The 22,616-nt window shown below is 35.4% G+C and overlaps 1 protein-coding gene across 26 annotated transcripts in view; it reads left to right on the forward strand.

Moving 5' to 3' along the window:
* DCTN1-p150 (dynactin subunit 1) overlaps positions 1 to 22,616 on the forward strand; it is a 101,200-nt gene that overhangs the window by 59,403 nt on the left and 19,181 nt on the right. For 13 of the 26 annotated variants that reach the window (XM_067095275.1, XM_067095277.1, XM_067095278.1 and 10 more), the window contains 6 exons: positions 1,402 to 1,590; positions 14,351 to 14,513; positions 17,946 to 18,046; positions 20,020 to 20,219; positions 20,468 to 20,593; positions 22,214 to 22,373. In XM_067095275.1, coding sequence (XP_066951376.1) covers positions 1,402 to 1,590; positions 14,351 to 14,513; positions 17,946 to 18,046; positions 20,020 to 20,219; positions 20,468 to 20,593; positions 22,214 to 22,373 — 939 coding nt within the window. The remainder of the gene's footprint in view (positions 1 to 1,401; positions 1,591 to 14,350; positions 14,514 to 17,945; positions 18,047 to 20,019; positions 20,220 to 20,467; positions 20,594 to 22,213; positions 22,374 to 22,616) is intronic. The other 13 variants (XM_067095280.1, XM_067095281.1, XM_067095283.1 and 10 more) reach the window with 1 other exon arrangement.

A 22,616-nucleotide genomic window follows, 5' to 3' on the forward strand; every position in this document is an offset into this window, starting at 1 on the left:
ATATGATAAGTTGAGGTGCTACAGGAGAAATGCACCCAATAGTAACACATTAAAATACATCAAGCCCAATTGGCTGCCATTTTACTTTTTTGACCCATGAGTAGCCTACATGGCCCATCTCTGTATGTATAGATTGTAGAGTAACAATAACAGTTAAACATTTTATGTGTGAATGTCTAAACTGTAATCAACAAAGGATATCAAATTTGGAAACAAATCAGTTACAGAAAATTTGTCAGAATCTCCATTTTTGGTTCACCTAGTTATAAAATTTTACAAAAGCTATCATTTATGAAATAAAATTTGAACTCTGATTAATAAAGACAAACTCGTCATGTCAGCCCCATGAAAGCTGAATAACTACCTCGGTAGTTTGGCTGAAAAGTTTAACAGTAATAATGATAATTGACATCACAAATAAAACTTGAAAAATATACTTAAGTTTATGCAAGGCAATGGGTTTCCAAGGCTCCCTAGGGTAGTTCATGTTAAGATGTACCCCTTTAACAAATGATTGAATTTTTAGACAGAGGTAAAGGGAGTTGCAAGTTATGCAACTTCCCTGCATGTGGGATGCAGAACTGTATGCTAGGTTAGGTTAGGATGTACTCTGAAGTACATAGGCAGTGCCCTAGGTTCGGTTAGTTTAGCATGTATCCTTTTAATTTACATTGCCACATATCACACCACTCTTTAGATTTTTATTTCTGATTTGTCACTCCTTTGTTATGTAACTTTTCATACTAACCCATTGCAAACTTTTATATTTTTAAAGACCTTGGGTTAAAGCTTGAATGATAAATAATGAGGCATTTTAGAGGAGAGATACCCACCTTTATATATTATTAGATGCAGTTTATCAAAGTTTGCAGCTTATTGTTGTAACTGCAGTACAGTGCTACTTTTCTTTAAGATGTAGTGAATATTTGTTTTGGACTAGTTACGAATAGCAGGCAAAAGTTTCCATAAACACATTCGAGAAATGTGTAGTATTTGTGTATTTCTTTTCCCAGGTGGAGTATAAGACATTTTTAGAAATTACTATTCTCTCGATGTCAGCTTCAAAGGCATACACTATAAGAAGCTGTTTTTCCTAGTTTTTCTATTTCTAGAAGTTGAAAAGATATTTTGGTATATTATTGCAGAGCTATTTAATTGACAGATAGCATGGTTCTCATGAGTGTGCAAGGATTGTGATTGTGTATGACAAGTCAAAAATGTAGTTTACATTTCATTGGAAGGCATGTAAATAAATATTAATACTGTTGATTAAAATCTAAGCTTTCCTAAGTTAATACTAACTTTTTTAATAGTGCATCAAGACGTAGGTGGTGATGTAGAACTGTGTATGTACTCTTTTTATCTTAATATCTGGCAATGAGGAGGGTGGTATTGTTCCAGGCCAGACCAAGTCCTCGTTCTGGCCGAGGGTCGAGTGGCGATGGTACTAAGATGGGCCGCTCAGGGTCACAGATCTCTCTCCCAAGCCCCCGCACCCCTGCCTCGGGTACCGGGTCGGGGGTAGGTGGGGGCACACCAGTCGGGGGGACTGCGGTCGAGGGTGTTCACATAGCCTGTCAGACCGAACAAGTACTGTCACCATCACTAACTGTGCATGACCAGCTTTTTACTTTGCATGAGCAACTATAGATGTGTGGCTGCAATTCAGTTTTGGCAAATTCTGCTTTTGTTTTCTACAGCTTTGAATGGTTGAAAGGATTTCAGTCATTCAGAACATTTAGTAGCTTAGGTAAATGCTTTTTTCCACCTTCCATATGGACAAGGTTTTGGTGCTTAAGAATACTTTTTGCTATATTGCAGACTTAAACCTTTGTAATGAGTCTGGGATGTTTTCAGCATTTATTTCTGTGTTGCCCGTAGTGTATAGAGTGAGTTTTCCCTTGAGCAGGAATGATTCCAGCAGCTGCACTTAGTTGAATCCTGCATGGATCCTTATTCCATGTTAACCACTTATTACTTTTACATCTAGCTATTCATGATAATGAAATAATTAAAGTTTAGAATATCATCTACTTGAAGAGTGAGTTTTGTGTTGATAATTAGGATGTTGGAATTAGTTTTGATGTGGTTTGGAATTGATGCTTAGTGAGAATTTTCTGGTGTATATACAACTGTATATACTTTGTGTGATATATATAGTATATATATATATATTTTTTTTATGTAATTTTATTTACGTGAAATATGAATCAAGTTATAAGAAAATATTGTCATTATTTTAGTGAATTATTAACTAAGAAAAATGTGCCTGTGAAACACAATAGTCTGGCAATGGAAAATTCATGACTTCACTCTGCACATCACCTTCATAGATGGAATATGCATGCAAAGTGTAGTCTCAGTCTCATATATTTGGAAAATTTGGCACATTAAAATTGTTATTTTTCCATTATTGAACAGAAAATTTGATGTAGAGAGGAAAGGGTAGAAGTGTCATGTACTGGATGGCCCCTGAACAGTAAAACCTGGTTGGGAATTGACTTTTTTGAAACTGTTTAAGAAACTGTTTAACAGTATTATTTTCTGTCTCACTGTACTGTATTGTGATTTTAGATAAAGATAGTTTCAAAGTTGTACTTTTTGATATTCACAGCTTTATCACTAAATAAATTTATATATATATATATATATATATATATATATATATATATATATATATATATATATATATATATATATATACAGTATATATATACACACATATATATATATAATTATATATATAGTATATATGCATATACATTTATTACACAAACACACACACACACACACACACACACGGTGGTACATTGGTACTTGAATGGCTCTCAGCTCAGTCAGTTTGGTATTTGAGTGCTGTATGTAAAATATTGCTCGGTGGTTTTCCTTTGCTCAGTGCCTGGTTGAACAGTTACAGCTGTCTAGAAATGTATGAGATGAGATGGAAGATTTGGTGCATTTCCCTGCTGAAACAAAAAGAAAGTGGTTGGTTTACCCATAGCTGTCGCTCAGTGCAAAGCTCCACTAAACTTTGTGTTTCTTTGTTTTTTGCGATTGGATTTTTTGAAATTATTTTCCTGTAAATAAGTTGCTCTGAGGCCTAAGAAGGTTAGAGACTACAGCAAGCAATAAGAAAACTGATAGGGTTTCAAAAAAAAAACATATTAAAAATTGTATGTGGTCTCCACATCACTGATCTGTCTAAGGAGTTTTTTTATGCCAAATTCTACCATTTCTTCCATTTAGGTATTACAATGTAAAGAGGCAATCAAAGGATCTGATGTTGGTAAGTGAGTGTAAGTTGTTACAAAACAAAAGTCAAGAAGCAATTAAAGATGTTGAGAAATTGTTGTTAATTTGAATAAATGAATAACAGTTAGCCAGTGATATTTGCTCTGAAGCCATCATTAATGAAAAGGCAAGGCAGTCACATGCTAATCTCTTGAAAAATGCCCCTGGAACAATCATTTATAGAGTGGAACTGAAGTTTTCAAACCCAGTCATAGGTGGTTTGAGAAATTTAAGAGAAGTGGCATGCATTGTGGTGAGCCTTGGGGAGGCTGCCAGTTATGAAAAATATGCTGCAGAGAATATGTTAAAGAGTTCAATTACTATGTAAAGGGTGAAGGTTTTATTCCCCAACAAATGTTCAGTTGTGATGAGATAGGTTTGTTCTGGAAAAATACCAGACAGGACTTTAATCGCACAAAAGAAGAAGTCATTGCCAGGGTACAACCCAGTGGACGCACTTCTTTGCCCTGTGGGAACGCAAGTGGGGATTTAAAACTGAACCCTTTGTTTGTCTACCACTAGAGAGCATGTGGGTTTTTAAAATAATGTTTTGCAAAGTAAATTAGATGTGTTAAGGAGGGTTAATAGCAAAGCTTTAGTGCCCAGCCAGTTTTTTATTGAGGAGTGAATGAAGTGGTTGCCCCTAGTGTAAAGAAATGCTTCAAAGAGAAACAGCTTCCAGCAAAGGCTCCTATGCTGGACAGTGCTCCAGTCATCCTCCACGCACAGAGTTTAATGTTATAACTGAAGTTCTTGTCCTCTAACTGACAGCCTTATACTCTACCAGCAGGTCATCTATGATCCTAAAAATCTTTACATAAAAGGTGCTTCGAAATGGCCTCAGATACAGAGCTGAGCTTATAGGATTTCTGGAAAAACCACTAAAGCTTCCTCCATTGCATTAAAGCCTGGGATGATGTCACTTATCTTTGCATTTAAATTCTTAGCAAAACCACCCTTTCATGTTTTCCAAACCCAGCCATGCACAAGTTCAGCAAAACCACCCTTACATGTTTTCCAGACCTACCCATGCACAGATTTAGCAAAATCACCCTTTCATGTAAAACTGGAAATCCCATACATACTGCCTAGAGTGGCAACAATGCAGTTATTTTCTGTTTATGACACTGGCCTCGGGGAATGAGGCTCAATGTATTATTGCTGTTGGCCTTGGGGGTTGAGGCTCATATACCATTTAAGGGGAATTCGTTCCACCAATGGGTTTGCAATCCTTTATTGGCACTTCCTGTCGCAGGAATGCTGAAGTTGAATCTATTACTGCCACTGCAGTGATTAGACTAGCATGACATACATGGTTGCTTTAGTCTCCAGTGAGGGACATCACTGTGGAAAAAGTTTATCAGAATCTACTCTGACACTTCATGGGTCTAGGAACTGCTTAACTTCTGATCATCTTGATTCTAAATGGAACTCCTTTCCTGCTTGATGCACCTCAGGTGCTACAAATCCTTCAATCAACTCTGTTTTGATGCATCAAGCCCATGAATTACTCTGCTGTCCTATGTTCTCTTTCTTTGCCATTTCCCCAGTGAAGCTTCTTCTGTTTTTTTTTTTTTTTTTTTTTTTTTCCTGTACCCATCTTATAACCCCAGCTTTTCATATCCATTCATCCTGACCTGGACTTGGAAAGCCTCTGGTGTTCATGGCACTCCTCAGATACCTGAGGGGTCCAATAATGGTGTTTTGTTGATAGATGACTAATCCTTGCAGAAAGTTTTGAACGGGTCTGTGACATCTTCAAGATCAAAACTCCTTATTGTCGTCCTCTTAGGGGATGACAATAAGGACTTAGAGTGCAAGACCTACGGTCTACATTTGTCCAATAAGGACGGGGGATGACAATAAGGAGTTAGAGTGCAAGACCTACGGTCTACATGTGTCCATGTCCTTATTGGCCATTCACAAGGATGCCATGCTCCGTTTGAATGGGTGCACTTCCAGCAGAGGTTTTGACTGCTCTTTGCATGTGCCTTTCCAATTTTCCTTTCTGGATTAGTGATTTTAAAAATTTCACCAGATCCAGGAGTGCTTCGTGCTAGCTTGTCAGCTTCATTTGCTGTGGTGGGTGTTGCCAGTGATGCTCCCATGGCTATCACACCAGGGTCTGTCTTGTGGTCATTGTCAGTGTTGATACCGTCAAATCCTGTTTTCTTAGCAAGAGTGGTTCCAGTGCCCTTTTAGCCTCTAACCACCCTCTGACAGCTTGACCTGGGTTGGAAGAATAACTGATGAAGTCACGGAGTACTGCTTGGGTGTGGGTGGTCCCACATGACTCATGACTAAGGACAGATGCCATTAGTGCCTTCAGTGCACCTCATGCAGTGCACTGTAGGCATTACTTGAGGTTCTTTGCAGCGTGCCTTCGGCCCCCAGCTGCAACCTCTTACATTCCTTTTTACTGTACCTCGTTTCATATTCTCTTTCTTCCATGTTATTTTCCACCCTCTCCTAACAATTGATTCATAGTGCAACTGCGAGGCTTTCCTGTTACACCTTTCAAACCTTTTGCTGTCAATTTCCATTTCAGTGCTGAATGACCTCATAGAACCCAGTGTTTGGCCTTTGACCTAAATTTTATATTCAATTAAATTCACTAGTCCCTTGCATATACAATTTTATTGATTTTACCGGATTCCAGCTGGCGCTAGAAGTTTATCCTAATGTTAAGACCTCAGGTTTGTTAGTTATGAAAAATACAAATTAATTTAGTCAATTTGTTGCCACTTCTTGCAGATCCTCTATCATTTATCCTTAAATAGAAAAGTGGACAAAATTCATTGCTTGGTATAACAAATTGGGTACTCCTTCACTTGAAGCTTCTGTTGAAGTTCTAGCAGATTCCTTTGTTTTGAGGAATGTTAAGTAACTTTTTCATGGGGACTGAAGGTGACAATGTGGCTCTTACAAAGATGTATCTTCTGTGTGGTGGGGATTTAGGGAATGATCAGAACATTTTGGACCTTTTCATCATTTTGCCAGATCAGTTTTTAGGATTATATTTAAACTTCTGAATTAGAATTTGGCTTTGATTTTGCACAGCCTCACCAATTGGGATTGCATTATTGAAGTCAGGCACTTAATATTTCAGATGCTATATTAGATCCTGATCCCAAGAAGTTAAATGAAATGCTAATGGCTATTTTGATAAGGTATGTCCCTAGAAAGGTTAGCAAATTCAGGGCAAATGAACAGCCATGGTTTGATGATATATGTAGATGAGCTTACTATGAAAAACAGACCAAATTCAGCACATAGAGATAAAATTGTTCAAAGGAAAATGATACCATTTTTGTTGAGTCTCACCATGCTGCAAATAGAACTTGCTATACAGCTGAGGGATATTACAGTAATTCCTTGAAGAGGGAACTTGAAGGAATTCCTCTGCCTCATCTGTGGTGGACCAAATTGGCTTCGTCTATCTTTGGGTCAGGCTTGTCTTCCATTCTACCACTACTAACAGATGATGATCAGTTGGTTAACAGTCCTAGTGAAAAGGCTATACTGTACTGCTTCATCAAGCTTTTGAAATAAGCAACAGCTGAGGATGTCTCTCTCCCTGATACTTGCCATCCTGAACCTATTCTTACAAAATTTTTATTTCGCTCTGGGAATGTTAAGAAAATGCTTGATAATCTTGATAGCTAGGGTGGAGAAGAACCTGCTAGTTTGATCCCTTTTTTTTAAAAAAAGTTTCTACTGTGTAGTCTCCCAAGATTAGTAGATTCTACTATAGATTTTTTTGTCAATGTATCTTTGCGGATGAGCGCAAGCATAGTAATGCAGTGCCTGTCCAAAGAGTGGCATATCTGCAGACTGCAGTAACTACAGGCCAATTTCTATTCTCCCTGTGCTCTCCAAAGTTGCTAAAAAACTTATTTTCAAGACACTATAAGCATGTGGAATCTAAAGGATTTTTAGCTGATAGTCAGTATGCATACAGGAAGCGGTTAAGTTAGGTATTTGTGATGCTTCTTAAGACTTGACATACCATTTGCAAGAAAACCTTGATAAGGGTTTTTAGAGCAGAGTAATTCAGTTAGATTTTAGTGCTGCTTTTCGTATAGTAAATCAAAAGGCACTTATTTTTACACTTCAGAATCTTTGTGTGGGTGGATATATTTTGGGATTACTTCAAGATTTTCTTTCAGGTAGGCAGCAGTGAGTTGCTGTTGATGGGATCTTTAGTGAACCAAGATCTATTGTGTCTGGAGTTCCACAGGGTAGTGTTCTTGGTCCACTGTTATTTAGTGTATACAAATGATAAGGTTGTTGGCCTGGTATACAAGATTGTTCAGTATGCTGATAGTGCAACGCTGACGGGTATAGTAAAATCTCCAATTAAGAGAAATGAGGCTGTCTTCAGCCTCAATTAGGACATGGACCAGATCAGTGAATGGTGTAGTCAGTTAGGTATGAGGCTGAACTCCAGTAAAATGACAATACTATTGATTAGTAGGTCTTGTACAGATTTCCCACCCCATCCCCCCTTCAGGTGAATAGGAGTCTGCTGAATGAATCAAGCATTACCTATTCTAGATGTAATTTTTGACTCACATCTTCCTTTTAAGAAACATCTAATTAAATTTCCAGAAAATGCTTCATGAAAGTTAGGTATTGTTTGTAAGGCCTTATATATTTATAAGTGATAAAATCAATACAACCTGCTTTAGGTCATTCGTGCTACCTTTACTAGAATACTGTTCTCTGGTGTGGATGTCTGCTTCTGCCAGAGATTTATCTCATTTAGATAGAGTGGTTCTTGGTGGTAGGTTTCTGTTGCCTAATATTAGCAGTTATGACTTGGACCATCGATGGATGATCTTGTCTGTCAATTTTTCAAAAGTTGTATTTTAACAGAGATCTTTTTCATTTACAATTAATCCCTGATCCCCTTTTCCTGCCGAGAGCAACCAGATTCACTGGACAGTAGCATCGATATGCAGTGAATATGGCTCACTGTTGAACTTCTTAGTTCCATAGGTCCTTTATTCCTCACACCGTTGAACTGTGGAACAGCCTCCCAGAGGATGTCGTGCAATTGGAACTTGAGAAGTTCAAGCAGAGATGAAATGCATTACTACCCTAACACAATTCAACTTGTATTTTAATATTTTACTTGTATTTTTATTTATTTAGTAATTTTGTTAATTTATCTATTTTTCTAGTAACCGATGTCTTTCTGTATTTCCCATTACCTTCTGTCTTTTCTTTCGAATGAACACTACAGTAGATTCTTTGGAAGCTCGAATTTCAAGTCAGTGGTCCTTGTGGGCTTGTTCCATATGAATAGGGTTCATCTAATGCATAATAATAATGATAATATCCCTCATTCTTAAGGTGGGCATGGAAGAATGATACATTGAATTATGTGGAGGGTGGCTTGGATATTTGCAGTGGGGTCTTTTTCGTTCAGGCTCTATCAATTTTATGTGACTTAAAAGTAATTTTCACAGACATAAGGCAATTTATGGTGAATGGGTTAGTATGGGAAACTTTTTTTTGATTTGTGAAGACAATTTTGTTTACTCTCGTCTTTGATCTTTCTTTGTTTCACAGCTATCACTACTTTCCTTCCTTCTGTCAAAGTGGCTAGCCTGGGGAGGACTCTGCCTTGTATGGTGTTTCAACTATGCTATGTTAATAAGTCTTTGACATTAGTTTATCTTTATGGATTCTGATTACCTATTCTAGTTAGTGTCATAACTATTATGTTATATGTAAAGTTTGCCATAACTTTTTAATTGCTTCATATACTTTCTTATTGCTTTATACTGTATACTTACTTTTGCTGATGTTGAGCAAAGCCCTGGGCCACGGCATTCTAGACATTGCTACTGTTGTGTGGTGTACAGTGAACAATATGAGAAGATTAGAGACTCTGAAGATGCCTTTTGTAAAGGAACATGTTTCTTAAATGAGGCATTCATCCAAACTCCTCATTCCAGGCTTCAAGAAAACAACTCTTCTTAAACATGATGCCATTCATAGGGCAAGGGGAATGGCAAGAATGCCTGTTCCTTTTAAGACCTGTTATGAATAGGTACCATGAGATCCAAATTTAAAAGCTGTGTGACCAGGCATAACAACTTTCATCTATCATCTGTTACTATCCAGATGCAGCCGATATGATTTTTATCTGTCATCATTCATGGTTGATACATTAAGATGATAGATAAGCCTCTTTTCTATTTGTGGGCAATTTCAGTGTTCAGGAAAGGGAGTGATTGAATTCATAAAAAAAATAGGGGAATTCCTTCATGGTAGTTGAATTTCCATTTTGAAGACAAACCTTGGAGAGTTAGGAGGCTTATAATCCTTAGAAAATGAATAGATTTGACTTGGCCTGTAATGATTATACCAAAGAAGAGGTGTGGCTCAAAGAGTTTATGCTTCAGCTGAAGATAAACTTAAGAATATAAATGATGAGAATGGATGAAGAACAGTTGGTCAGAAAAGCAGGTGATGTGGAAGTATCAGGACAAAGGCCTCTAGGTAAACCCAGAAAATCATGGAGAAAGGGTTTAGATAAAGACCTTCAAAAATGCAAGTTCAGACAAGAAGAGTGTGGAGAGAAAGGAATGCAATAAACTCATTGTATACATCAAACCCCATGAAGAGTAAAACTGATGTAAAATTTATATATATATATATATATATATATATATATATATATATATATATATATATATACACATACATATACATACAGGCAGTCCCCAGTTATCGGTGGGGATTCCATTCCAACGGCATGATGATAAGCAAAAATTGCCGATGGCCGGATATTGGGTATTAGGTATGTATTGGTGCCAATACCCAATTATTGGTGACGATATGCAGAAATTGGCAGTTTTGGCGCCGAAAATTGCCAATTTTCGTCATTAGACAAGCCCCGTAAAACTGGATTGCCAATAACCGAGCCCGCCAATAACCGGGGACTACCTGTACATATCTATATATATATAAATTTATATGTACAGTATGTATATATATATATATATATATATATATATATATATATATATATATATATATATATATATATATATATATATATATATATATATATATATATTATATATATATATATATATATTATTTTATTTTTTTTTACCTCGGCCATCCATATGTGTGATATCTGCAACTCAGTACTATCTGCATGCAGCCACAGTTCACCACTAGGTATAAGTGGATGTAAACTTGAATTAAAAGTATTCCTTTAATTTACAATTCTACACAAGCAGAAGAATATGATGGTTATGCTGCTAAAAGTTTATATAGCACACTGATAAAGGAATATTGTAGGGGATAGACCAGAGTATACTTGTTTTGGTAGAGGGGCATATACAACTTCATTTTGTTTATTGCCAGTGAGTGGCCAGTATAGATGTGTTATGACTATGTCAAAGAAGTTTTGTTCTCTCGTTGGTGTTTGTAAAGATCCTCTATGCACAACACCCCTTCTGACCAGTTTGCCACATTGTTACCTCTTGTGTGTGTGTGTGTGTGTGTGTGTGTGTGTGTGTGTGTGTGTGTGTGTGTGTGTGTGTGTAGATTAAACTACTCCCTTACTCAAGAGTCCTACCTTGTCACTCACCTCTCCCCTACCTCCAGTGAATAACTCTGAGGGAGACAGTGAATTCATGTGTTTAAATTTGTAAACAAAAGCAAAATTGTAGGTTAAATATCAGAAATTAGTGTATTTCCCAGCACCAAAGCTGCTCCAATCTCAAAGACACCCCTGACACCCCATACTTTTGACAAGCAAGTATTTTAAAACAAAAAGTAAACACAAAAATAAGCTCAGTTGTCGTATTGCATTTAAGAAGTGTGAGTTTGGCTGGTACAGTGTATTGAGTATACTGTAGTAATTTTTTCACTTCATTTATTTTAAAAATACTTTGCTTATTCAAGTGTTGTGATTTTAATATTAAAGAATTTTCACTGAAGTTGGCATACCAGCGAACTGAAAAGCTTGAACAGATTATGGAGTAACACACATTATAAACTGCCCAACTGTGTTGCTTCAGAACTTTTCTTGCCCATCAGTGTCCAAGTCTGTGTGCGTATGTGTGTCATGCCAAGGAGATTTTCAAATCTGGCCCACCCATGGAGGCAGTTTCGGCATTATTCAAGCATTTCAGTTTATATACAGTGTATTCTGTGTTGCTTATAAGCATGCACAGTATACAGTATAGTGATAAAATAGGACAAAAAATTGCCATTTTATTTCTTTAGAGGATTTTTTTTTTTACAATATCCACAAACTTCCTTTATCTGCAGGAGTCTTGGGTATACAGTGTTGATGTGGATAACTGAGGTAATACTCATATGTATGTATACATGCATGTATGGAAGTATGTATGTATGTAAGTGGGTTTTTCCTTTAGTATAGTGCATTTTCAAGCAAGCTACATAAGTGGAACAGAGATTACAAAGAAGACGGGGTTTTACAAATACCAGATTAGATTTAAGGTTTAATACATATAAAAGGCCATTATGTTTTAGGTAGGTCTTCATGTGGGAAACAGCTGTCTTAAGATTAGCACAGGTGCTGGATTAACCAAGGAAAGGCCAAGAACATTAACAAGGATGACTGATATTTTTTTAGTTTTTCTTTTAAGCCTCCTTGGAATATAGAATGTAGAACTGGGATTTCATGAAACTTATTTTTGCATCCTCTTATTATACCGTATATCTATGGAACACATCACTTTTATGTGATTTTTTATGTAGGTACCCAAAAAGAGCATTATTCTTTTGGCCAGTTCTAACTGGACATTTATGCTGCTTTATTAGAATATTTTATTCCTTACTTATCTGCCCTAAACAAAATGATTCACAGTTCAGACATAGGTTGTTTAAATATGTTGCTCCTCTGGTGAGTAGCATTTCTCATAACCACGTTTTTTACAGTGTTATAATATGAAGGGGCCACATTTACATTGAATATTTTTCAACATTGATTTTGCTGGATTTGAAAGCAGGTGAAATAAGGCAAATATTTATAGGTAATTTTGGCTTCCTGTCACTTTTATTATGAAATGAATCAACAGCTTTATTGTTGCAAGTATCCAAAGTATTAGCTGGATGACACTAGTCCTTACCTATTTTCCCAGTGCTCTGTATTTCATCGTCCAGGTACTCCGGACTCACAACAAATATTGCTCACAAGAGTATTGAAGAAAATGGAGAGATCTTTAAGTTAATAAAGATCTCTCTATTTGTTGTCTTTTTGTACATTCTAAATTTAAACTGAAATTTTTCATGTTTTGATAACATGTCTAAAAAGGGCTTGCAATTATCTTTTTCTATTTTGAGTGTGAATTGGTAGATGGGAATAGTTCATTTAGTTTTTCTAAGAGGTTATGTACTTGAACATCTTTTTAGTATATTAGCCAAAAAGTCATTTTCTTATAGAAATTGTGGTACAGGTATATGTAGAATGAGTTTTGGAATAAAGTGTTTCTGAAAAAACTCCATGTATAAAAATGAACTTAAATCACAAATACATAAATTACCTAAATCTGATTTGCCGCTAACTGACTGGTAGTAGTAAATCAGATTTGGATAATTCGCTTTCAAGATATTCTAATATTGAATCACCGACACTTTTGTAAATAAAGAACAAACGTCAAAACTTTCTAATCAGGACTTGGGATTAATCCTTAATAAATCAAATGTCCAAGATAATTCATAATGTTACCATACATGGTGTTAGTACGTAGATGACATTTTGGCTATTATACCTGAAGATATAGATGTAACCAACCTCTTATAAAAATAGAATAAACAAGTCACATCTATCAAGTTCGTGCTAGAAATAGAAAAAGATGGTTGCTAGACATATATACAGTATAGATCAGTATCTTTCTATCTGTATCCCTGGCAAGAAGCCCCTCAACCATGTTAACTAAGATGTATATATTATATTGTAGGTGTTTTGCAGGGTAACTGTATAGAAGGATACATTTTTTTAAGATTAAATTTCTTGAACTTAGTGAAGAGCGTTAAGAGTTAGTTTACTTTTCGAATTAAGTGGAATTACCGTTAGGTTTTGGATGTCTTGAATGTTCAAGTGTAAGCTATACCCCCAGGTCTTTTGTACTGATTTGATTTTGTTGCCTATCAGAAAGGCAGACCCCAAAGTATCTGATTGTGGTTATATAATAAGACGTTTCATATCCAAATATGTATCTTGATCAGATTTACTTTTGACATCCAGGCTGACATTTCTTGTATTGAGTGTGCATTTGCATGCATGTTTGGGTTGTGTTGGGAGCTTTATGTGAAGGATATCTTTACTGAAGAAAACATAAGCAGTTGAATTTTTAATTTTGAAATGGACATTAAAATATTTTTATATTCAGCATAGATTACCTTGAGTTTTTTTTTTCAGTTCCAGTTCCTGTAGTTTATGAAACTGAATAAAGTTGTCTTGACTTCATTTGCAATTTTCTCATCTCTGCACCAGTAGGCTCTTAGTACTTTTTCACTTCTCCATCCTTTATATTTGGGTCAGTTGGTGCTACCATTAGTTACACACATCTTTTGAATTTAGCCATAAAATGCATTTATGTTTATGTCTTTCCTTAGAGGGATTGGGAAAACTTGAGCTTTGTTTTTAGAAAGAATAAGTGGCTAAGCACCTTTTCTACAAAAATTGTAACTGTAGAGCATTGTACAGTAAAAAATTATGGAAAGCTAATATTGTTATATACAGTATCAAAATTATATACATTAGTAACTAATGTATATAATTTGAAACTTCATTGTATATTATCTGTGTATACTTTTATCCTGTACATTTAGTAGTGAATTACTTGATTTACCTTAGATGCATACTCATAATGTGTGATAGTACCTCATACAAATGATTTTCACTAGAGCTTGTGTGGAAGTACAGTTCTGTGTAAAATTAAATGCTGGTTATGGATTTTCTTTATGTTAAAAAGTAAACATAGTTGAATTATGATTGTGTAGTTAAACCATGTTTTTCTTGCCTGCGAATGCATTAATGACTTTTTTTTTTTACATTCAGACTGGATTTGTAGAAACACTAACTCCTCAGTATACTCCTGGAGCCCCATCCAGTGCAATGCAAACATTAGAGGACAGAGCTCAACTTCTTCAGAACCAGCAAGAAATGGAGAATATGCGAGCTGAAATCAGGGATCTTAATGAAAAACTGGAGACTTTAAGAGGTGAGCAAAGTTCCTACAGCAGGAAACTGCGCTGCAAAATGGATCTATCATTGTTTGGTAACTTGATCAGTTGAAAGGTTCCCTACTCAGTCTCTATCCAATCACTTTTTTGTTGACTTTTGTGGTCACAGCAAAATTTTTTCAGAATCCTGCAGCACTGCTTAAAATTTTAATTTACTGTACACTAGTAATGTACCGTAGAAAATTTGTACATAAGTTGTGTTTGTCGTATGTGTGGTTGTGTGATCATGTAACTCTCTCTCTCTCTCTCTCTCTCTCTCTCTCTCTCTCTCTCTCTCTCTCTCTCTCTCTCTCTCTCTCTCTCTCTCTCTCTCTCTCTCTCATGCATGTGTAATTGATTTTGTTTTCTTATATCCGATTCTTTTAACATAAATTTGTTTGCAATTCCCTTTTACTGTGTTATCTAATTTTATTTTGTTTTAATGTTTGTATTTGTTTAATTATGTGTACAATTAGGTAAGATTACTTTTACCTATCTATGGTTCTTGATGAGGGTGTAATCAATTTCTTATGTTTTTCTGATCTTCTGTATTTTTAATTTCAATGTCTTTCCAGTAGGATGTCAGCGGAATTTTTTTAGTTTATATAAATTTTGTTCATTTAATTGTGTATAGTTTAGGAACTTTATTTATCACCAGTGATATGTAAGGGCTTGGTGATTGTTTCTGTTCATGATCTTCTCTTTGCTTAATTTCTTTTCTGAACATATGGTAATTTTTTTCATTTAAAGTGTAATTGTGCATATTTATTGGAAATAAGTGCATTCAGTATGTAGAGGGCTCTTTTATTTTTCTTAATTTTTATTTAACATCTAGGAAGGTATCCCCATGAAACCCATTTTCTTATTTGGTTATCATCTGATCAGTTGCTTAACAATCTATTTTAGAGCAGCCAATCATGTAATAGTAGTATTTGAATTCTTAAGCATAAAAAAAATTGATTGCTTTTTATCTTGAAGACACTTTAGAGCTTAAGTGCACACCATACTATTGGAATAGGTTATTAAGCTCAGGTCTCTTATTCATGATTACACGACTTACTGCTTGAGTATATAGTATACAGTAATTACTGTGATGCCATCCATATTGCTATGACTCCATGCTTCCTATATGCTAAATGGTTAACGAGTCAGTATTCATCTTAATTTGTTCCTTCCCACATAGAATTGCCTATTCTTCTCTAAGATCATGATCCTCATATTTCAGTCATCTTCAAGTTACTTATTCATGCAAGAGAGAGATCTCATGCAACAGCCAACCCTATAATTTTATAGTTTCACAGGTTCTCCATCTACCACCAGCCATCCTCTTCTGGCCCCCCTATAGGTTGTAGTGTAATCCTTCCCCCATAACTGTGTAAAGAGTCTTAAGCATATTACACCACCTTTCCTGAGAGTCATAGTGGCAAATACACCATCACTGATGGGTTTTTCTGCAACTCTGGAAGTAGCATTCATTGTAATACTTGTTTCCCTCAGGTCAACGAAACTAAGATTTTTGGTTTATTATAGTAAGAGAATGCTCAAAAGAACCGGTTTTTATACCCTTCCCAGGCTTTGCAATCAGATTTTTGAGGTGCATAAAACCTAGGGCAGTTGGGATGCGTAATTGACCTGATATCTCAATATCATTCAGTTGTTGAGACTTCCTGAAGAATGAAGGCAGTCTGTTCAGTAATCATTTGTCAGTTTTACCAAGAACTCTCTCCATTTTAAACACAGCTTGAATTGCACTTGGACCTTCAGTTTGTGACCAAAACCACCCTTTGATGCCACCTACAATAGTTTCAGTTTGTAAGACCCCAGGAATTCACATCTATAAGAAGAAATCATTCTTGGATCCTCTTCTTGGTGAAAAGAGGAATGATTTATTCTTCTTGGGAGAAAATATTGTCGCAGTAGTCAGTATGGTTTGCCATATCCAAAAAGATCACAGAAGTTCAGGTGTATCACCACCCTACTGTAGATAGGTGTTTGTCAACCAAGAAAGATAAAACCCTTCTGAATGTTCTGTCGTTACTCAAGAGACTAGCTCCTGTTTTCTCCAGATCATGATGGCTTTATCAGTTTCCTTAAAAGAATGTGATAGTACAGTATTGTTAGAGTACAAAAAGGAACCTCCCTGATAGCTACAGAACCAAAAACATCTCAAAGGAACCATTCTTCAGCTTTCATATTCATAACTATTCATTTGTTTATTGCTGCCTCATTAGTGGATTGTTGTACTTAGCTCTAAGGTCGGGCAACATGCCTCAGAACCAGAGCCATCACACCACCTGCAAAAGTTCAAGGGGGTCCTTTTGGTTTTGACAGCCTTACAGAGTTAGGTCAAGGGTCATGTAGAAACCATAATATCAGACTTTGTGACAGTGGTTTCATACCTAAGAAAAAAAATAAGAAACTCATTCCATTTCATCAGAATCTATCTGCTGGGGTCACCAAGTGGTAGCCTTTGGTTGGTCTTTCTGTTCAATAGTTTTAATGGGATCTGTTAGATATGTGGCCTCCCTTAGGTGGACTTTTTAGCAACATTGGTCAGCAACAAAAATTCTGATTTTTGCTTTCAAGATAGCAAATTTGCAAGGAGAGTTCTTGGGGCATCCATAGGATGTCCTGGAAATGTAAACCTTTCCTCAGCAACCCAAGGGACTTGTCTTTGTTAGTACCCACACTGAGTAGTATGCAGACCTTCCTGAAATTTGGAGACTCTTCATCTTCATGTTTATAGGCTTTAGAGTTTGTACTCTACAAAAAAGGCTTCTAACAAGGCTGGCAGATGCCTCCCTGTCCCAAGCCCTCCACTCTCAAAAGCCAAACTGTTAACTCCTTCTCAATTTCTTATTTCCTAAGACTTGATCTTAAAAATTTGTTATTACTGAAGTTTTTTCCAGTAACCTTGACAGAGATTGTATTTACAGGTTTTCTCAGATACCTTTCTTGTGGGCATCTTTAGTCTCATAATTTTTTCATTCCTTTAAGAGGAGCTCTCTGCGGGACTTTTGCTATCAACGCAAACCTCTACATTTACCGTACTGTATATGCAAATTACACACACACACACACACACACACACACACACACACACACACACACACACACTCTCTCTCTCTCTCTCTCTCTCTCTCTCTCTCTCTCTCTCTCTCTCTCTCTCTCTCTCTCTCTTAGTAAGCAAAGATTTGCATTTATGAAACAAAATTTGAAATAAATAGGTGTTTTATTGCATTATGGTTATGAATTCTGTCATTATAAACAACATGAAAAAGTCTTGAAATATAGTGACTTGACATTCGGAAAGTAAAATAAGTTTAAATACAATAATGTATTTTGCAGACTTAAGCATGAGATTTCAATTTTTTGCTCTTAACCTAATTCATTATATGCGAGAGGTGACAGTTGTATTTATTTTTCTTCAGTTAAGCGGCAAGCAGATAAGGATAAGCTCAAAGAAGGAGAGAAAATGAAATTGCAAATTGAGCAGCTGATAGAAAATAAGACACGTCTTATGGAAAATCAGGTATGTCTAACTGGTTTTGCTTTCTTACAAATATCATCACAGCAATGCCATAAATACTAGTGTGACTTCATACGTTAAATATTTGATTTTAAGGTTCCATTAGGGTGATGCACAAGGACAGAGAGATTATGTGTCTTCTCTTTTTTCCAAAAAATAAAATTGCTATAGCTTACAAAAAAAATAACAGTGTCACAGTTAAAAAGGGACAAGCACATGCCAAGAAGCACCTGGGCTGTGCCGCACACTCTTTCCTTAACTTATTCTTACTGTTGATTCATGAAGACTGACACATACTTCCACACTTTTTCTCATAAATTTAGTTATTATGACCCTTTAAGAGATCAATCTTTGACAAGACAACTTGTATATATTAGATTTTATCTGTAAACAGTCTGTATAAAGTTATTGTAATTTTAAGGGTAATTTTAAGGCGATCAGCCAGGTATTATTATTCTTTTTTTTTATGACCATGAAGTTTTTACCAGTTATTCAGGGTTTCAAATGCATCCATTCAAGCTAAGGAACTTGAGTCAGTGACCCTTGTGTTTGTGATGCCATAGACTTTTTTTTGCAAAAATTAGCTATTTTTTATACTGTTTCCAAAATCCTACTTCTCCTGTTAATTTTTTCATCCATGAAATGAATACCAGAAAAGATCCTTTTATATACCTACATGGCACTATAGTTCTTTGGATTAAAGTTATTCCTTTGCAGAAAATGATTTTTAAATTTTATAAACTAAAAATATCCTTAAAAACAAGAAAAAGAAAAGTAAAACATTCTATATTTTAAGATATCAAAAATATATCTGTGTTGTCTTTTTGACAGTCTTGCCATATTATGATACATATATGGAATTTTACTGAAATTGGTAAAATGATAATGGGGAAGTGGAATAATGTATATTGAGATGTAAAGAGCCCAGAGAATGGTGTTAAAAATCGGCAATCCTGCATATTAGATCTGTTGTCTTGGAGACACTGACTAGCTATATACAGTACCAGCTTTTGCAGACACAAAAGAAGTAATGCAGGTGTTTTCTTTAATTAGATAAGAGAAGGCCTTACAAACCTGAATGTGGGGCTAGATATAAGTTAAGGATTTTTTTCATGAAACAGATGGGTGCTGACAAGAAATGGAGGAGAATTTAAAGATATGTAACTATAAAATTCCGAGATCCATGACTGGATTGAAGTGGGATTATCATATTGCAAAGGAAGTTCCTGAGACATGTGGATGATAGAATGAGTTCTTGAAGACTGTGGCGTGGGTATGTGATGAGAAAGGGTGAGGAACTCTAAATCACAAAAGCAGTAGTGTGGATAAAAAGTAGCAGGACAGAGATCAGTAGAGGTACAGAAAATTATCGTAAAAGGCTATAAGCGAAGGCCTTGATCAAATGTGAATTCATGCAGAAACTGCACAAGACAAAATGTAAAGAAGAGGACTCACCTCAGATAATATCTGTCATAAAAACAATGATGATAATGAGGTACGTACTTAGGAGGAAGAATAAAAGAATCAGGTGTTGATGTTATGAAATTTGTTTAATGGAAAGAGAAAGGAAATTGGTTAAATCTAAGAGCGAGAATAGAAAAAGAGAAAAAATTGGGAGCTATTTTATTATTTGGAGATCATTTGGCCTATAGAAGAGAAAACAGTGTTCTAGAGAGACGTGAATACTAAGAGGAAGGTTCATGAGTAAAGAGTCTGACAATAAACTGTGGAACAAGAAAATGCTGTCAGGAGATAATTACAGTATTTATAATTGAAATAAGTAACAATAATTTTTTCCTCTGTCATCCATACGAGTTTACGTGATGTTAACCAGTGTTACATGGTGAAGTTGGTAAAAAAATTGACTGCATTTAGCTTATCAGCTTTCAGTGTCAGTTTTAGGAAAAATACCAAATACCAATATAAGCTTGTTTTGTCGAAATTTGTATACAGTACACTTTAATCTTTGGTCTTAGGCCCAGCTTCAGAATGAAGTAAAGAAGGCAAAATTAGAAGCCAGGGAGGCTTTAGATGCTAAAGATCGTCATATAGAAGAAACACAAGAACTGTCTGAGAATGTAGAGATGCTCACACTAGATAAGGAGATGGCTGAAGAAAAGGCAGAAACTTTGCAGTTAGAGCTTGATCAGGCAAGAGAAAAAGTAGAGGAACTAACGTAAGTATTACAAGGACTGTAATAAATGTTTTTTTTTTTTTTCTGTAGCAAATGTGAAACTTGACAGAAAATTTAAAAATGTTTTGACAAAAAATGGATCCGAGGAAACTTTAATATATAATAGAAATAATGAAGTATTTGGTACTTAATTTTTAATATGTGTGGTGTAGATCATTTTTCATAAGAGGATTCAGGCATAGTTTACCTTCAGTTATTTCTGTTTGACTGTTAATCACATATTTTTTCAGACTTGACTTGGAGATATTGCGTACAGAGATGAGCAGTAGTGGAGCTCCTGGTGAAGGAGGAGTTTCCTCAGTGCAAGTTAAGCAGCTAGAACAACAGAATTGTCGGCTTCGAGAAACATTAGTAAAGTATGTACAGTATAAATTTTTTTTGTGTTATATATGTTTACAAGTTGTTAAGTCAGACTAACAATATATCATTATCGTCATTTGTGTAATGCTCGAGTCCTTGTTATGGCCCTATTTAATCCCTTAGGCAGTTTCCATGCTCTTGTAAGCTGGTTATAGTTAGTCATTTTATTGAATAGGTGGCTCTTCTATAACATTCATGTGTTTAAATAATTTATTAATTTCAGTGTTTTTATGAACCTTATAATTTTTAAAGCATATGTTACGGTTTTAGGTCGTTTTGGGTTGTGTGGAGCCGAAGTTCTTTGTAGATTGATTGCCACTGTGATGCGTTATGAATTTTGTTCAGCTTGCCTACAATTTCCCCTGTGGGAGTCTGAGGATATCAAATGATGTTTTGCAAATTCCATCCCTTGAGATTCCATTGATGTTATCTTTGGAAAATAAAAGTTATCAATTGAAAATAAAGAAAATATCAGTGAGGTTACAGTTGCTCTAGTTACATATGCTAAAATGTTATAATAAAATTTCATGGCAGTCATATTCAGAGACAAATTAAAAGTATTTGATAGCCTCTATGTTTTAACTGGCATTTAAGCATTTCGTTGGTTATCATTGCAGGGGGATTTTTGAGAGTTCTAGTTTTGAAAGTTTTGAGAATGTTTAAGGGCTGAGTGTGCTCTCATTTATCGCAGTATGTTACATCCCTGTTTATGTAGGCAGTAAAGAAAAAAAAAGAAACAGTACTGACAAAACAGCCATGGGTGTGACTACAAATGTTCAAGTTTAGAGCTATCTGTCTGTGATATTTTTTTACAATCTCTAAATCCACTCATATTTGGTAAATGCCAAGCTTTATGAAATAATAAGTCTTATGCATTTCAAAAAGAAGCAATTTTATTTCATGGAATGTCACTCATTTGACTCATATATTTGAAAAACACCCCAAGAGACCTAATTCCAGGATGATGAAAATATAGATTGCTATCAACAGTCGAAGTTTGCATTATATGATTGTCCAATATTCATCCTCCTTCAACAATATAAAGTCTTGGAAATTAATATCTTAGGTGAACTGTCAGGATGTTCAATATTTTGAATTTTTTAAATAATTATAATTTTTAGAATTTCAAGTTTAGAAACAAGATCAATTTGTCAAAAATAAACCTTTTGGCCCATCACTATAAGTTGAGAATTTTTACTTGGTGGCATATTTAGATTGCTTAGTAAATAATAATAATAATAATAATAATAATAAGAATAATAATAATAATTAATAATAATAAAAGCACTAGCCACAATACAAAAATCCTTAAAGAGAAATCTTGGTAAACTGGAAGCTGAAGTAGCCCTCAGAATCATGCAGGAGAGCATGCTACTAGAAATGGCTCATATAATAAGAAAAGTGATGGATTCCTAGGGAAGCATTGCTGCACTCTCTCTGTCTTTTGTATTGACTAACATTTTTTTCTGCCAATTAGTTCAGTTATTCCAGGGGATCCTGGTCAGTCTTGTTGGATTTAAGGGGTTAAGTAATTGGTCTTAGTCTTGCTTCTGATGATTGTTTAATTTTTATATACAAAGATTAGATATATATAAAATTGTTATACTGTATTACAGGATGCGAGACTTGTCAGCGCATGATAAACATGAGCTGCAGAGGTTGCAGAAAGATATGGAAGCCAAGAAGGTTGAATTGGCTACCATTACTAGGACAAATGAAAAGCTGTCAACTCGAGTTTCAGAGCTGGAGCAAACAATATCAGATCTTCAGGAGCAGGTGTGTTAGAATTTAATTTATGGACAATTTTTTTTCCGAAGAATTACGTCTTATCCCACACACTACCACAAGATACTGGCAACATGAGTTGAAAAATTGGTACCAAAAATCAGAAGTTTCTTGGCTGATCTGGTCATGTCTAATGAATGATAAGGTGGTGCCATCAACTCTTCATGATCTGTGTGGTATTTTTCAATTATGGTGAGCTGTGCTATGTTTGGTAGACTTGCTGTATTTCAGCTT

This window comes from Macrobrachium rosenbergii, chromosome 51 (genome assembly GCF_040412425.1).
Source record: "Macrobrachium rosenbergii isolate ZJJX-2024 chromosome 51, ASM4041242v1, whole genome shotgun sequence".
Taxonomy (NCBI): Eukaryota; Metazoa; Arthropoda; class Malacostraca; order Decapoda; family Palaemonidae; genus Macrobrachium; species Macrobrachium rosenbergii.